This window comes from Molothrus aeneus, chromosome 9, assembly GCF_037042795.1.
Source record: "Molothrus aeneus isolate 106 chromosome 9, BPBGC_Maene_1.0, whole genome shotgun sequence".
Taxonomy (NCBI): Eukaryota; Metazoa; Chordata; class Aves; order Passeriformes; family Icteridae; genus Molothrus; species Molothrus aeneus.
Genome location: NC_089654.1, coordinates 30799813 through 30817100, shown reverse-complemented (window position 1 = coordinate 30817100; position 17288 = coordinate 30799813). Strand labels below are relative to the sequence as shown.

Genomic DNA, 17288 nt, shown 5'->3' with positions numbered 1-17288 from the left:
AAACAGCACTCTGTGCCACACTCAGCCTGCCAGCACCGGGCCCAGCTGACATGGAGAGGAGGACAGTGAAACACAGAGTTATCAATACACTGGGGGACAGGGTTGATGGGAGACAAAGCTGCAGGTGCAGATGGAGGAGAAGGCCAGGCCTGGGATGGGAAGGGTAAGGAGCAGCCTGGGCACACTCACCCTGATGCGCCGCATGGCCGTCACGATCTCCACCCGGCTGTTTGGCCGCGGCACATCCAGGCTCCCGATGTACTGCAAGGAAAGAAAGGAGATTAGTCCAGTTCCAACAGCCCTGGAAACCTCATGGGCCCACCAGGGCCCCAGTGGTATCCACAGAGGGAACCCAGGGTCACTTCTGGGGAATGAGCAGCATTTTGCCTGCTGCACCTGAATGCCTGCATGCCTCCAGCCATGAAGCTGTTCCCTCACCACACCACTGCAAGCAGTCAAAAACCCTTTTTCTAGCAATAAAATCATTTCAGCCGTTGGGCCAGCGGGACTCACTCATCTAGGCCATGATCAAAGCACACAGGTATAAGCAAGTATCCCCTCGGTTGCCGTGAGTCATCTATTACAGACCTGGATATTGGAATATCCCTAAAATAGCCGGCCCGACCTGTCCTGTGACAGGCCCTCCATTATTTAATTGCAGCCCTGCCAAAGCCGTGGCTGTTTCTGCAGGAATGCTGAGCCTCCAGGCCAAGCCTCCAGAATAAAGGAGCCGCTTTGCTATTCAAAGGGGACCAAAGGCAGCGCCACTGCGACCCAGCACGGAGAGACGCGGAACAAAAACCTTTTTAAAAATAAAATGGAAGAGGGCAGATTCTGAAGAAGGATCAGAAAACAGACAAGCGATGAAGAGTCAATGCTGAGCGCTAAAAACGTGTAGTTAGAAGAAAAGCGTTTTGAGCCCATTTACTGGCCCTCTGTGCTCCCACGCTTCATCTCCACACAAGGGCTGACGTAACCTCGGCAGCGCAGCACGGGCACCAAACCCAGCAGGGCTCCTGCTCCTGGGAGCACGGCCACAACCTCTGCTGGCACCATGGAAGCCCAGGTGGCTGGTTCCCAGCAGCAGCACTGACATGGCTGCCCAAGGGCCTGAACAAGTGCTCAGGCAGAGGCTGCTCAGAGGGGTTATTTCTCTCCCAGCATCGCTGCACTGGGACTGCCACCTCCAAGGAGGGATGGCATGGTGCAGGGGATGCATGACCAAAGCTGGGCTTTGTGTGTGAGGTGCCCCAGAAGCTCAGGGAGCCCTGTGTTTCTGAGAGCCCTCCTTGCTAAGACCCAACGTGGCAGCTCAGCCAGGCCATCCCCAGCACGCAGCTCCTGCCTGGGGGTCACAGAGGCAGTGCCCAGTGACCAGCACAGGGCAGTCAGTGCTCAGAGGAGATGTGCAGAGAGAGGATATAAAAATAACCCCAAACAGCTGGCGTGTCCATCACGTGCCGTGCAGGCTGCACAGTGCAGGGCAGCCTTACATAACTGGGAATTGCAGCCCAGGCCACTCAGCCCCTCAGGGCCCTGCTGAGAGCCCACAGCTCCCAGCAGTTCCCTGTCACAGCCCCTGCACAGACTCTGCCACCCCTTCAAAGGGGCAGCTCATCTGAGAGAGGCGTCTCAGACATCAGTACATCCCCTTCTCTGAGGTGAGGCCTGGAAACCATCAGGAAAAAGCAGGAGCTGAGGAGGAGGGCAGAGGCAGCTGGAGCCCTGAACCTGCAGTCACCAGGCAGGACCTAAGGAAGAAGCCCTGCCCCATCCTGCTCTGCCAGGCAAACATCCCCCTATGGCACTTCCTCACTAAGCCTTCCCACATCATTTTTCTGCCAGGGACCACCTGGGGAAGCAGGATTCTCATCCTATATGAGAAGGGCAGACTTTTGCACCCAGAGGAAGCCTGTCTTCCTCCAGCTATTCCCAGCTGCATGAGGTCACTGCCTGGAAATCCCCCTCCTTCCACTGTGCTCTCCTTGCCCAGGCAGGTGCAGAACACAGCCATGGCTGTTCCTGGCCAAGGCCAGGGCAGGCAATGCCAGCTGGGCAGGAGAGCTGGCTCCCATGGCCACAGGAATTCCAGCCATGCCAAGCACCCTGGCTGCTCACCACAACCCCGTGGCCACAAGTGAGTGAGTGTGTGAGCCCAGCAGGGCTGGGGTGCCCTGCAAGCACAACCAGACACCACCCTGGGCCAGGCACCACCTCCTTAGATTGGCCTCCTGAGAAACAGCATCAGCAGTAGGGTTGTCTTGATGCTGTCCTTTCTGTGCTCCAGCTCATGTCCACATGCAGCCAAACCAAGGGCACGGGTCACAAAGGCTGCAGGATTCACCTTTGCTCCCCAGCCTGGTGTCGAGAGCTGTGTCCTGCTGTATCCCACAGCCCATGGTGCTCCCACCAGAGCCCGTGGCACATCCACCCCAGTGTGGGCTCACTGCTCACAATCACCATGCTCACAGCTCCAAAAACACCCCCCTCTCCTTCCACTCTGCAGGCAGGTATTTTTTACACATTTCACACAACTCAGCAGATGGACAAAGTCTCTCCAGATTATTTTTGCCTTCAGGGCAGAAATCACATGTGACAAGTGTGCTGCAGAAGAGTAACCCTTCACAATGTGGTGAATATCCCCCCAAAATGTGGACCTGGGGGCTGGTCTTTCAGCTAAACAACTTCCCAGGTAAGTTGGGGAATGGTCTGAGAAACCATCTATATTCAGCAGGGATTTGCAGGCAATGAGGGCTGCTCCTGCTCCACTCTCCTCCAGCCCTCCTACTCACAGCACCAATTTTAATTATGGGAATAGGTGTGGGAACAAGCAGGTGAGGCAAAGACAAAGATAAGCAAAGCAGCCAGAGCCTCCACAGAGCAATACTTCCCACTCACCCCACCCCTGAGACTGAGCTCCCTCTCTGCCAGGGCAGGAGCTCAGAGACCCCCAAGCATGGGCACTGCCAGGCACAGATTTCTGCCCTCCTTTAACACACATGGGCCCCCAGCGAGGTGCCAGGCACACAGAGGTGGTCCCAGCCCTGCAGGGCCATTGTCAGGCCAGCATCCGTGCCAGCCAGCTGACCCCACGGCAAAGGGAGGCAGGAAGGACAAAGGAAGGTGCCTGAGACAAAAGGGAAGAGAATAAAGCTGTGCAAAAGAGCTGACAAAGAAAATAAACCCGTGAAAGAACTCGCCCTCCCCAAGCCCCGCGAGCCAAGGGGGAGAACATGTGTATGTAAAGGATGTGGCTTTTCCAAATAATCCCCTCGAGATCCACGGCCCCACCACCCTGCCAAGGGATGGAGGGACAGAGCTGGAGTCCCTCACCCACACCCAAGAGCTAAGTGGGACCAGGGGGTCACAAATCCCCACAGGCTGTCCTGGGCAGCCTCCTCCTCCCCAGCCCAATTAGGGGAAGAAAGGCCACCTTCTGGGTGAATGGGCAGCCAGGGGGGTCCCTGGTGCCACCCTGGCAGCCGCACAAAGGCAGGGCCAGCCCTCACACTGCCAAGGCCAGCGCTGCTCGAGGCTGTGATGCCAGCATGAAGCACCTCTTTTGTAGGGTGCTTCTGGTCCTTCTCACATGCCCCGCTGCTCCTCATGCCCGTGCTGCGATCCAGCCTTCCATCCATCCTTCCAGAGCCCCAAGGGCATCCCTCCCCCTGCTGTGGGAGGTGGCAGCACCCACCAGGCTTCCCAGCAGCCACAGGGACTCTCTGCTTGCTGTCCCCTCCCCATGCAAACAGGCTCTCAGTGGGCAGGGACCCCTGCACATAGCCTGCACCCTCTGCCCACAGCTTACAAAAGATCTGCCCAGTTCTGGGAAATGCCAGGGAAAAAATAAATTTGGTTTTTAAACAGAAAACAAAGGGGAGCACTTTGCCAAAGCACTGTTTGCACAAGTCACTCAGTTTCTCGTTTTTCCTCGAGGCTGTTGAATACTGCTCGTTTTCTGCTCTGTCAGAAACGAATTTTCTTGAGAAGTTGCTTTTTCTGTGGCAGCAGGTGGCAGATATTTTCGGAAAACCGAAGGCCAATCGCATCACTGCCGGGGGACACCTTGGAAGGGGTGTTGATGAGATCGGTGGTAGGCAGAGGTGGGCAGCCAAAGCCTTCCTGGGGAGGAGATGCCTCCTTCCTGCTGCTCCCAGCCCAGCACTGCGTGCAAAGGTCAGGGCTGAATCATCCCCAGCTCACAGGGGAGCCTGGCCTGGCTGCCTGCCGGCTTCCAGCTCCCAGAGCCACCCTGAGCCACAGACCCCACAGATGAGGAGCCACTGCTTCCTTACAGGAGCTGCAGGCAGGCAGTGGGAGGGGACACACTGGCACCAGCCCCAGGCCACCCTCAGGGCCAGGAGGGGTTACCAGAGGTACCAGCAGCCAGATGGGAGTGCCAGATGCGGGGCACAAGGGTCCCCAGATTTCTACAGAGTCCACGGTGGTGTGAGGCTGCGCCAGGTACTGGGACATTGACCCTGCTACATGTGCCACAAAGTGAGGGACAAAGTGCTCAGGCACCAGTCTGAAACCTCCTTATTTCTCCAGCACTGGGAAACACCCAGTCTGCCTGCAGTCTGTCTGATAAGGGCTTCTCCCCAGGCTGTGCTGTCAGGGAAAGCAGGGAGAAGCCCATTCCCAGGACTTTGGCTGTCCCACTGCTCCTGCTCTCCAGTTGCCCAGGCAGCCAAGGCTCTGGGCTGGCACGCTCTGTCCTGCCCCTCAGGAACACCCTGCCTTGCTGGGTGCAGAGGGGGAAGTTTACTCACACTGTGGTGGTGCAGGCTCAGAGGCCAAAAGGGATGGAAAATTCACAATGCCAGCTGACTTTAATGGAAAAAGGCCCTGGCTTCTATTCCAGCTTATGGGTGCTCTGCCAAGCTGGGCACCTCAGCCTTGCCCAGTTCCTCCCTGAGCAGAGCTCTGCACCCCAAGGCCAACACATCCAGCCTTGGCAGCCTGAGGCCATGTGTCAGAGCCATCCAGAGGCACACAGCTGGACACTGGGCATGGACACAGCAGGGACCTCACAGCAGGCAGGCAGAGCCCTTAAGGACAGTCAGTTTTGGGTGGTCTCACTCAATTCTGGGTTTCAGTCAGTTTAGGGTTTCACTTGGTTTTGGGTCAGTTTCACTCAATTTGGGGTGGATTTCACTCAATTTTGGGTCATTTTCACTCCATTTGGGGTTGTTTTTATTCAGTTTTGGGTGGTTTCAGGTGGATTTCACTCGGTTTTGTGCCCATGAGCCTGCTGGTCCCAGCAGCACTTGCCCTGCTTAGGAGCTGCCCCGGGGCTCAAGTGCCAGAGACTCCGAGCTCTGGGGGCCCCAGGACACTCACCACACCCACTCTCCCCTCCCAGCAGCCAAAACAGGGCTCACCTGAACAGGGGAGACACCTGTGCTGCAGGTGATGGTGCAGCAGGGCCCAGACCCAGCAGGTGCTGAGGGATGACGTTTTTCCAGGCAGTGCAGCAGGACTGTCCATTTGCTGGGTTTCCACCCCCCCAGGCAGGCTGCCCCCACACTGAGCCTGAGCTTCCTGCTCCTCCACCCTGCCACAGCAGGGCTGTGCAAGCCCAGAGCGCTGCAGAAAGCTGGGCTGGCAGCATCCCACCCCTGCTGCTCCCACGGGACCTCTGGGCATCTGCAGAGCCCACGTGCCCGGCCCCACAGCCTGGGCACACACGGCTTTGCCAGAGCCAGACAGAGTTTTCTTTGCTAAGAGCTCCACTAAGCAGCCCAGGAACCGACTCCACAAGTATGGCAGAAATATGCCACTGTTTCAGACGAGAACCTTTGCAGAATTGGGAAGGTTATTTATAGCCTGGGGCGAGCAATCCCGGGCTCAGGCTCACTGCAGCTTTGCTCTGGGCTGAGCAGCCCCGACAGAGCACACCAGAGCTGCCAGTACAAACAGCCCCCAGAGAGAGCTGCCAGCTCTCTCCCAGCCAGCCAGACTGGTGCAGAGCATCACACAACCTGTCTCCTAGTTCCCAGCCCTCCAGGAAAGGGACCTTTGCTGGGAAGGGAGCCTGAAGCAGTGGAGGGGAAGTGAACGCCTCGATCAGGGCTGCCTGCAATTCAGTTCACTTCCAATGCTGTTATTTGCAGCCCTAAGGTACATAAAAATATACACACGAGTGGAAACACACATGTACTCCCTGCTTAGTGCTCACCTGAGGCTATAATCATTTCCCTGATACAGGATTTTGCTTTGGAGCAACTGGCAGTGCCTGCCGGTGCTCGCAGTCCCTGGAAGGTGGCAGGCAGGTGGGCTGGAGAGGTTCAGAGGAAGAGACATCATGGATCAGACTTAAGTCTCCTCCATGTCCCATCTCCAAACATAGACAGCAGCAGATGCTCAGTTCAACTTCAGTTTCCCACGCACGGAAGCAGAGAAAAGCACTGACAAAAATGAGAGAAAGTGCCTGGTTGCCAAGACCACTTAAGGGAAAAAAATCCACCCCACCAGCCAAACACAAAAACCCCACCTGCTGCACAGAACAGCAACCCTCCCGAACCTCCAGTCCCACCTTTACCTGCAAGCAGGTCTGGTATCAGGAACAGCAGGTTTCAGCATGTGGGATGCCCAGGCAGTCCGAGACCACAGGCACTGGGTCCACCAAGGACTGAGATGTGTTTGGGCAGCCACGGGGAGCAGCAGAGAGGGTCCTCACAGCCACCTGCCCCTTCTTTGGAAACTGTGCACATCAAGGCACTGCAAAGGGATTCATGGGACTGAGGGAGTAACAGCTGTTTCCAAATAATGGGCATTTGGTAGGTGGGACCTGGCTCTGGACCACAAGACCCCTTGGGGCAGGAGGGAAACCCCAGCCCAGCAGCAGCTCCCAGGAGAGGGACAGTAACAACTTCCCTGAGCAAACCCAGCAGCACCCAGCACTCCAACAGACCAGGGTCTGGAGTCCAGGGCCAGGCTCCACTGCCCCACTCCATTCCCTTTCTGAGTCACACTTTCTGAACACACAGAATTTCTGGCATTGCACAAGGTGGCCCTTGGGTTTTGTCCTGCACCACCAGGGCTTTGGGAAGATCAGGAGTAAGCTCACATCCCTCTCCTTCTCATGGAGGAGTACAGGAGGTATATTTCCTCTCTACATCCCTGTTTATTTAACCAGAAAACCACTGCACAAGTGGGAATTTCTGTCCATTCCCCTTGCACCATGCTGCAGCTCCCAGTTCTTTCATCCAAATGTTTCAGCTAACCCAAGAGGCCAGGCTTTTGATTTTAATCAACAATTCAGAATGCAAGACACAGAAGAAAACAAACATCCTGCCTCCCATTGGAGCCAGCTCCTCTGATTCCCTGCAGCCTGACCAAGGCATCTCAGGGTTACAGCCGGGTTTGGTGCCAAGAGAAGTGGCCAATGAAAACAGATCCAAAAGTGTGAAATGCATTACTGTTCCTAAAAAGATGGAGTGGGATTTTCCATCTCTTGGATTTATCTCCAGAAAATGGATTAACATAATCCTTAGGGACACTTTGCTCTGACTTGGTGACCCTGTGCCAGCACATATGGCTGCAAGTGGCTCCAGTGGGGACAAGAGGCACAAGCCTCCCGATGGCATCACAGCTCAAGTGACAGCACCGCTCACCTCACATCACGTCCATCACCCTCTGCTTGACAAAGGTTCGAATTCTGACTGCCTATGGCCACCCAGTCACCCAGGATGGCAAGACTCCCTCAGGAGAGGGACAAAGGGGACAACAGCACTGATGCCAGCTGCTACTGATGGACCAAAACATGCACTGCACCCACCACATGTGCCACTTAGAGACAGCAGCAGGTCCGAGTGTAAAAATACAATTAAAAATTAAAGCAATAAATCAGTGCACACTGCCTCAGGCCCACACTACCCCCCTGCAGGGAGCCCCAAGCAAGCTCAACAGGAATCTCAGGCTGCTGGAGCAAAGAGCACTGCTCCAGTGCTGAGCTGGAACACCGGGATCCCCGCTGCCCGCACTATCAGCTACCCCAGGAGGATTTGAGGAGACAGCCACTCAAGTCCTGACATCCTAGATGAGCATTTTTCTGGTTTAATCTTCCTCCAAAGTTCTGCTCTAAATCAGAGTTCCACATTTTTGTGACTCGTGCTGGGTGCCTGGCTGCAACAAGAGCTGCGGCGGGTGTAAGAGCTTGGGATTCTTGGGGATAAAAGGAAGTAAAGGAATGTAAGCATTTAATTAATCTTGAGCAATCTAATAAAAGGATAGAGTAATTGCCTCAGCCATCTGCATTCCGTATCTGGCATCAAGGGCTGCTGGTGAAACCCAGGAATTGGGAAGCCGGGTTTGGTACGGATTGCGTTTGGCAATAGCGCGTGCCACCGGATACCAAATAAGAGAAAGGAGCTAACAAAGGCTAATATGCAGCACTGCACTAATGCAGCCAGAGCAGCAGCGTGGAGCAGAGATGAGCCATGAGCACACCCAGGGGCTGCTGACACCCTGTCCCACTGCCCAGCCTCCCAGCCGGGTGACCCGAAGCTGGCACGGAAGAGGCACACAGGATTTAGAAGGGGAGATGCTTTGCAGCCTCCCCGCAGGTGAGGGGTGAGCAGGTGCTGCCAGTAAAACAGCAATCGGCTCCAATCACTCAGGAGCAAAAGGCTGCGAAGTTCAGCTTGAACAGCCTTTCCCAGGAAATAGTTGCAAGGAAGGTTTAAGTTTGCTCCATAAACAACTGTTTTGCTCTCTGCAGCACAGTGCCTGCCATCGGGCAGGTGATGGCCTCTGCAGAGGAACCCTCCCGCCCGAGAAAAGGCGGAAAATAACACTTTGACACCTTCCTATGAGCGCAGCCTTTGCCCCGAGGGCATCGCACACAATTAGATGCCAAATTTTCTTCCCCTGACAGCACATGTTCTCCGAAGACAACAGTGTGTCACAGACGCCTGCCTTCCTGCCGCTCGTTTTACACCAGGCTTTCCTCCTAAGTCAACCTCACTTGAGTACCTCCGTCAGCATGATAACCGTATTCCCCAAGAGAAGAAAAAACGGGGCAGAATTTAACGTTTCCGCTTTCCAAATCTCCCGGCCAGCTCCTTCCCAGTTTCCTGCTGGCCAGCGTGCCTTGCTCGGTAGCTTGGCTTTTGCCAGCCCGCTGCGAGATGGCAAGTGCACGCCTGCGGGGAGCCACAGCCGACGTGGAGCGAGAGAATGAAAAGTCCCAACGGAAAAGAAAAGATAAAAAGCCAAGAGCGCTCCGTGCCAAATCCACCAGCAAGGACGGTTTATGTGTGTAAAGAGGAATAGCAAGCGTTTATTTCGGGTGCGTGTCCCTGACCGCCTGCACCGCCAATGGCACACAGTCCATCCGGCTGCTCACAGCAGAGGAGCACCAGGGTCCAGGGCACCGTGCAGACCCCACCAGCCGTGCCCATCCCAGCGGTGCTGCCCGCAGCGCTGGAGCCGCAGAGCGCAGCCCGAGCCCTCCGCTCCTCCCTGCCGGGGAAGAGGCACACGGACCCCGCTTTGGGGGCCAGCGTCCCCGAGCAACACCACGCGGAGCCCTGGAGGGATGAGGGCCAGGGAGGGATGCAGGGGTGAAGCAAGAGGGTGACCCCACTCCAGCCTGACCCGTCCCACCAGTCCAGGCATCCCTACCGTACAGGCGGGAAGCCTCGCCCGACTCCGCGGCTGAGTTTAGGGGAGACCAGGCAACGCCAAGGGGAAGGGCTCCGGGGAAAGCAGAAAATCCCCTCGGCTATGCCAAAAGAGAGCTGGAAAACCGGGCATCCCGGAGCGCCGGGGCGCAGCGCCGGGCAGCGACCCCCGCGGCTCCCCCGCGCCCGCCGCCCACCTTGGCCTCGAAGCAGATGCCGTGCTGGAAGGCGTCCTCGTTGTGCAGGGGGATGCGCAGGTCGTGCCGGTCGTCCACCAGGTTGTACTTGGACTTGGCGGGCATGGCGGCCCCGCGGCCGGGCAGCCCTGCAGCGCGCCCGGCCCTGCCGCCGCCGCCGGCCCGCCCCGCCCGGCCCCGGGGCGGGGACGCGCCCGCGCGGAGCGAGCGGGGCGGGGGCGAGGCTGCGCCCCCCTCCCCGACCCCGGCCCCGACCCCGGCCCCGGCCCCGGCCCCGGCCCCGGCCCCGGCCCCGGCCCCGGCACCGGCCCCGGCACCGGCCCCGGCACCGGCCCCGGCACCGGCCCCGGCACCGGCCCCGGCACCGGCCCCGGCACCGGCCCCGGCGGCTCCGTGCCCCTCCCCGGCCGGCACCGCTGACACCTGGTGCGCGGGGCCGGGCTTGCGCCTCGCCGCCAAACTTCAAATGCATGGAAAACCAAAGAAGGGATAATGGGAAACGGTGCCTCGGGAGCGGCTCGGAGGGTGGGCAGCGCCGGCCGCCCCCCGGCGGGAGCGGGCGCCCGTTCCCCCGGGCTGGGGAGCCGCGCCAGGGAACTCCGCACGCAAATCTTTGTCTCAACGCCGGACACGGTGGATACCAAGCAGGCTGGAAGTGGAAAATCTCCGTCTTACGCTTAAAGAAAGAGCAGCTCTTGAGACCAGACCCCCCCGCCCTACTGGGCCCTCCCTTACCAATGTCCCGAAAGCTGTGAATATGCTTCCCACCCACCGAAAGCAGCCCAGAGCTGTTTTCCAGATGTTCGGGGAGCAACTCACTTAGATCCGACCTCAAGTCCAGGCTGTTGCATCCCTTACCCCCACACGCACAGTGCATTCTGAGGTAGGGCTCCATCCTTTGGTGTTTGGATACCCACGGATGCTGCAGAGATCATCTCCCTGCGTGTGCCTGAAGAGCCAACACGGGCCTCAGAGGCACTCCTCTCCACAAGAGAACCACAATTCCCAAAGTCCTTGCCCTGCCATGCCTGCATGTTCCTACAGCCAGAGCCCACTTCCCTCAGGGTTCCAAATGACTGCAGTGCAAAGAGCAGCACTGATTGTTGATCCTTCCCCGGGCAGAACAGACCCAGGGCCATTGATTTTTCAGCCTGAATCAATGTGGTGAAACTTGAGTTTATAAGACAGTTCAGTGCCAGCCACAGCACTTCAGCCACATCTGAAAAATGTATTGTTCCACTCAAAACTGAGTGGACTCCCCACCACCCCCAGGGGCCCGGTTGACAGTCTGGGCACAAACAATTGTATGACAAGCTGAGAAATCCCTGTACTCCATCGTGCCATGAGAGGTGTATGTGAGCATCTGTTGTGCTGCCAGTTTCCCCATACCAGGCCCAGGGTGGGATTTCACAGAGCTGCCAGCGCTTGGACGAGTGAATCAAGGGATGATTTCCCACTGAAAGCAAGATACGAGCGAGCCTTGGGCTCTTGAAACCTTTTAGTCCTGGTTTTGGGGGAGGGCAGGGGATCAGTGCCATGTGTTGCAGTTTTGACTGTGCCTGCAGGAATCCATGGGGAAAAACGGTGCAGAGAACTGAGCACCTGCTTGGACTCACTTCAGCCTGGGACATGCAGAAGCTGGTGGTAGAACATTCTTGAGCCTGGATCTCCTCCATGGTTCTTGCTGAAGGTTTCTGTTTAGCAAAGGTTTGGCTGACAGCATGGAAGTCCCAGGTGCTGGGAATGGTACAGACACCACATAAGTCCCCTGAGAGCCTCTCATCCAAAGCTCCAAGCAGGGTAAATTTCAGCTTCGAGACTAGAGCAGCAGCTCAGGGCTGTGTCTAGGCATATTGCAAGTATCCCCAGGGACAGAGATCTCACTGCCTCTCTGGAGCCCTGTTCCTGTGCTAAATTTGATTACAGACACAATTCTTGCAGACTGTAGAATTTCCACAGTCTGCAAAGCCCCGAGGATTTGGGGAAGAACTGAATTCCGTGTGGGAGGGCTTGCAAGCATCTCCCCAGTGAATGGTGCCCTCGGGGAGATGTTCCCCCAGGTGCAGGCATGGGCATTTGATGGGAAGCCTTCAGAGCCTGGGGAACAAACCAGCGCCTTCCAGGCAGTCCCAGTGGGTTTGCCTGGCAGCACTGGAGTTCCTGACAGATGCCCTGGGCAGTCCATAGCCTGCTCCTCTGGCTTCTCCTGCAGTGTGGTGGCTGTTCTCACTGCCTGCTGCAGTGCCCGGAGCCAGCTCTTTAAATATCGGGGTTGGACCAAGGGACAAGCCTCCCTCTGCAGTTACTCGTGGGTCTTTTGCACCACAGGCACGGGAAGCAGCAGCATAGGGGACAGCAGCTCTGCTGTGACCAGCTTGTCCCAAAGCCACCTGCCCGATGGCCCGGTGTGACCGGGGGACAGTCACTGCCTCAGGCAGTGCTCCAGCCATTCGCACAGGCAGCTTAGGCACTTCGGTGGTTCCACCTTCTCGTTGTGTTACAAAAATCAGCGGGGTCTCTCTTGTTTTTTTCTTTCCCCCCTGCGATCAGTGACCTTACACCTCCCTACCGCTGCAGCTCCCTGCCAAACCACGGCCTCTTGCTGGGAGTGCCTTTCGGGCTGCCGAGCCCAGGCTGAGCTGAGCTCCCCGGCACCACGAGGTACAGGAGATCCGGGAAGGCCGGGAAGGAAATTCCCTCTCACGCCCGTGTTTGGCCTACAAGTCCAGAACCTGTCTCCTCCCATTGAAAATCAATAATTAGGAGCCCTGGAATAACCCGTCGAGGTTGTGTAACCGGTTTGCTCGTTGTCACATCCCCGGCCGTCCCCACCCGGTGGCGGGACCGGGGCTCGCCCGTCTGTGCCCGCCGGTCGGGGCTGAGGTGTCCCCCGAGCCCGAGGGGACCCCAGCAGGGCCGGGGTTCGGGTGGCAGGGGACACGGCTCTGCTCCCCTGAGCCACGGCTGGGGCTCGCCCGGGACCCCTCCGGGCAGCCCCGCGGGCTGGGGACGGCTCGGTGCCGGTGCCGGTGCCGCCGCTCCCGGGATCTGCGGGATGTGGATTTGTAAGGCTGGCCTGCCATCTCCTGGGAAGGTCGAGAAATGCGGCACGGCAAACCCAGACTGGACGGAGCCTTCCTCAGGCTCTCCCCAGCTTTCGGGGTGTGCGTGGGTGTAGGCTGCTCCCCCCTTGCTGTGCACCAGAGCCCGGGGAAACAGCCCCGGCTGCCATTCACAGACTGCTTTGGCATCCTGTGAAGTCGAGAAGATGTTCTAGTGCAGCTGATGCCATCAGAAGATAAAGCCCAAAAGATAAAGTGTCGCTGTGTGCCCGCTGAGGGGCCGCCTCCAGCCCTGAGCCCCCCAGCAGCATCCAGGGTGTCACGGGGTGCAGCGGGGAGAGATGATCCTCACCCACCTGGGAACACGCCTGTGCCTTGCTCTGCAGTGAGCCACACAGCCCAGCAGCAAAGGACCCAGAAGAGCTGATCAGGGTGGTTTGAGTTTATCCAAAAGCATCCCAAAGTCTTGGCAGGTCTCAGAGCTAGAAAAGAGATCATATTGTACAAATATGTTATAAATGCAAGCTGGCCTGTGAGTGTCAGCCTGCAACACCTAGTCTCACCCTTATAAAAAACCACGATGAAAATACCACATTTTTCCACCACAAAGTCCTATATGTTATTGTAATATCCACAGTCTATAGCAGGAACCTCTTTTATCTAACCTAAAATGCAATGTTTGCAGAGCACTTTGTACCTCCAACACTGTTGGGGCCAGCACAATGAAGCTGCAGCCTGACCCAAAACTTGCCCCACAATCCTGTGCCACAGCACTGTAGGAGGAGAAGATAGCTGCCCTCAAAGGTGGCAGTGGTGAGCATGTAGCCCAGCCCCAGGACGCTGGTACCCCTTCCCTTGCTGCCTGTGTTCCCCAAAGAAGGGCTCAATGAACTCTCATTTATGCAGCACAGCACAGTGGGTTTGGGGAACACACACTGCTTGTGCTCAGGAGGCTCCTCCTCCCAGAGAAATAATAGAAGGGCTTCTGGCCAGGAATGCAAATGTTTTTTGTTGTGCTGGATGCAGGTGGGAATGGGAAACATCACAGGGCATGGCTGTGAGAAGAAGAGAGCAGATGGCAGAGTTTGCAGCTCTGCACAGTAATTGGTAAAGAAAACTGGCCCTTAGGCAGGCAGTCACACAGCAGAGGTGGGATCCAGCTCACAGCTCGGTGCTCCCCATTGCTTTGATGTCCTTCCACAAAATCCTACAGCAGCAAATTGTTTTAGGGTCATGGCCCTACAACTGGAGAGTGCACTAGAGGCACCTGTGAGGCATCAGGGCATCCCCAAGCTCGCTGCCTGTGAGCCCGTGGTGGGCTTGGGCTGGCTGTCACCTTGTCCCTGCAGTCACCTGCACAGCCCCAAGTGGCAGAAGCACCAGGCGAGGTGTGCACCACCAGGGCCTGCTTTTTCTGCCCAATAAAACATGGTGATCAACAGCTAAATAGCAGGGTCTGGGAAGGAAGCAAATAACTTCAGAAAGGGGAGGAAGGCAAGGCTGTTGGAATTAAGGTCAGGAACTTGCTGGCATTTGCTGACATTTTATTCTGATGAGCTGGCAGAGCTCATTCTCATCAGGCACACACTTATGTATGCATTTATTTATTTTAGAGGTGGGCCTGGAAACAGCTTCAGAGCTGGTTTTGAAAACACAGACACATCTTTGATATCCAGTGGGATTCAGACAGACTGCTTAATCAAACCACCTGAAAACTCACATTTTGTTTTCATAGATATTTTGAATCTTTACACAGTGGTTTCCTTTCCATTTGAAATTATCCTAAGTTTTTGGAAGTTCTCCACAAACCCCATGTCTTGAAACATTTTTGTTTCAGAAAAACAAGCACTTGTTTTTGCTTCTGAAATAAATACACTCCCTGCAGCAGAGCAGGTGCTGGCTAAAATTAACACTGCTCCCTGCCAGCCCCAGCACAGCCTGCAGGGCAGCCGTGAGAGCCTGCAAGATTTGGGGCACCCAGAGCCCCATTGCCATGGCAGGGAGCTGGTGGCAGTGGGAGCCCACCCCTAGGAACTTCCACAAATGGAGCAGGAGTATTCCCACAGCAGGCTGGGGCAGTGTCCACATCCCCTGGACATCTCACAGCTTTGCAGGAGCCATCCCACACAATATTCCTCTTGCTCTTATCTCCATTAAACACCCTTACATGGTGTTATGGGAAACACACTCTGCATAAACATCACTCTTGACCGTTCTCAGCTTTATCAGCTGCAGTAATTGTCAGTGAACTAATCAGTAGCTGCATGAACAGATGCTCCTTGCAGTGAGAGCCTGTGCCATGGGCTGGCAACTGCAGCCACCTGTAGCCACTCCAGGGGCACGACATCATCTGAAATTCATTCCCAGTTTGTCACGATGCTGTTCTGAAGGTGGAATCACTGCAGAAAGAAAGGTGTTGAGGTTGCTTTTGTCTCTAGGTGGAGGAATTTGTACAGCATGACTTCCCATCTCTGCAGGAAGTGCTCAAGGCACCGGGGGCTCCAGGCTAATCTTGTCCCTATGATCCCAATCCTGAGGATGTGATGCTGGCTGTGGCTTTTATGTTGCAGCAGAGACAAGGAATATGGTTTTTCTTAACTTCTAAGGAGCCAGAAGAACATCTTCTTCATTTGTGCAGCAAGCATGTAGCCATATTCAAATAATATGTTAATTGCAGTGTCTAGCTCTTCAGGCTTCTGGTAGCAATCCCTCACTTTTGGCTGATAAATAAGTACAATACTTGGCATTCTTCATGAGGGACTGCAGCTGATGATCTTCACACCTGTTACTGCTCAGTTCCCAAGTGCAGGACACCAAGCAGAGGAGGAGGCATTATCCTGGGTGCTCTCTCCCGTGGATCCCTGCAGTTAATTGGAACTACCTTTGATACGTTTGTAATTCACCAAGGCTTATTTGCTGTATAATCAGACACATGGCCTCTTCCTTTAATTGCCTTGTAAACTGCCACAGTGATTAATGCTGCCACAAGCCCGCATTTATCCGGGGATTGACACGAGGTTGCTCAGGAGGGAGGTGAGTGAGGGCTGGGAGCCAGTGTGGGGCCCCCGGGCTGGGCAGGGTCCCTCTGGCTCGGTGGAGTCGTTGTGTTGCTCGCCTTTCCCGGGGCAAGGGCATGCGGGAGTGCCCGTGGGTGCAGCACTGCCAGAGCACCGCCCGTGCCCAGCCCTGCTGGGGCAGAGTCCACGCACACAAACCCCTGGCCTGGCACTCACTGCGCTCCTGGGGACCCGTGCCAATCCCTGCCCCCAGCTGCGAAACCTCCCTCAGCTCTGCCTTTCTCCCGCAGCCCTTCCCACACCCCGGTGATAGGAGCTGGCCAGCAAAGGCAATATTTCGCTCCACTCCCCCATATTTTACATGCTAACGCTGTAGCTCTGATATATTCTCCTAAGGGACCTCTCCTATCTGGGCAATGAACATTTCTGTGCTTGCAGCTCAACTTTCTCGCCTGGAGATATATTCAGATGAAACAATAATATATATCAGCTCCCAAATCCCAGTGATTGTAAATACCAGGGGAGAATTAAAGCAGCACAGTTAATAGTCCTGCAGAATTTACATAATCCCTGGACACTGGGGAAAGGAGGGATGAGTGGCTCAGGTGAGCGCCTGGGGGCTCGGGTGCTTGCTGCTGCCAGGACAGATGGACACGTGGATGGAAGGAGGTTTGGGAAGAGATGTGGCAATGTGCTGGGCGTGCCAGTGGGGTGAGAGCAGGGAACAGGGATGTGGCAGCGGGCTGTGGGGTGGGCACGGGGGAATAACTGAGCCTCACACGAGGAGATGGGAGCTGGGATACAACTGGAACCATTTTCACAGCCTTAGCTGAAGATAGCACGCAGGGAATGGCATCTGCCCAAAATCAGGGGGCAGGGATGTGCCCTGGGCTGTGAGCAGGTGCCTGGTGAGGGAAGGAGCCTGCTTTCCTTGGGCACAGGAGCTGCTTCCCTGCAGGCGGCTTGGGGAAGGAGAGAGGTCAGTGGGATGGGACTCGTGCCAGAGGGCGTGTTCAGCAGGAAGAAAGCTCTTGACATTGTCCCTCCCTTGGTTTCAAGGACCAGGTTATTTTGGAAACGTACTGTGGAAAAATGCCCATGAAGAGAAGAAGGCAAAGAGGGTGAGAGTGGGTGCAGGGGCTCAGGGGGAGGTCAGCAGCTACACCTGAGCCCTCGGGTCCCCACCTAATTTTTCCTTTCTGCTCCTTTTGGGGCCTGATTAGGCATCAGCTGAACCCTGCTGTAGCTGGCTCAGCCCCCTCCCAGAGTAAGGGAAGAAATTAAGGAAAACTTTGTTTCCAAACAATTGCAAATGCATAGTTCGAGTATCTGTAATTTAAACTCGAATCCTCCTCCTGCTAACAGTGATGGATGGCTTTTTCC

The 17288-nt window shown here is 56.2% G+C and overlaps 2 protein-coding genes across 4 annotated transcripts in view; one reads left to right on the top strand and one right to left on the bottom strand.

Moving 5' to 3' along the window:
• Window positions 1-9963, bottom strand: part of NOS1AP (nitric oxide synthase 1 adaptor protein) — a 43589-nt gene extending 33626 nt beyond the window's left edge. For all 3 annotated transcript variants that reach the window (XM_066555940.1, XM_066555941.1, XM_066555943.1), the window contains exons 1-2: window positions 9827-9963; window positions 190-261 (exon numbers count right to left, since the gene is read on the bottom strand). In XM_066555940.1, the coding sequence (XP_066412037.1) occupies window positions 190-261; window positions 9827-9931 (177 nt within the window). In that variant the 5' untranslated portion in view covers window positions 9932-9963. The remainder of the gene's footprint in view (window positions 1-189; window positions 262-9826) is intronic.
• Window positions 9930-10319, top strand: LOC136559811 (uncharacterized). Its single transcript, XM_066555207.1, has one exon. It carries the CDS (start codon window positions 9930-9932, stop codon window positions 10317-10319), a length of 390 nt encoding a protein of 129 aa, XP_066411304.1.
• The last annotated feature ends 6969 nt before the right edge of the window (window positions 10320-17288 follow it).

Bases quoted from the DNA above. Each gene is read 5' to 3' on its own strand.
- LOC136559811 (XM_066555207.1), top strand. From the start codon at position 9,930: ATGGCGGCCCCGCGGCCGGGCAGCCCTGCAGCGCGCCCGGCCCTGCCG.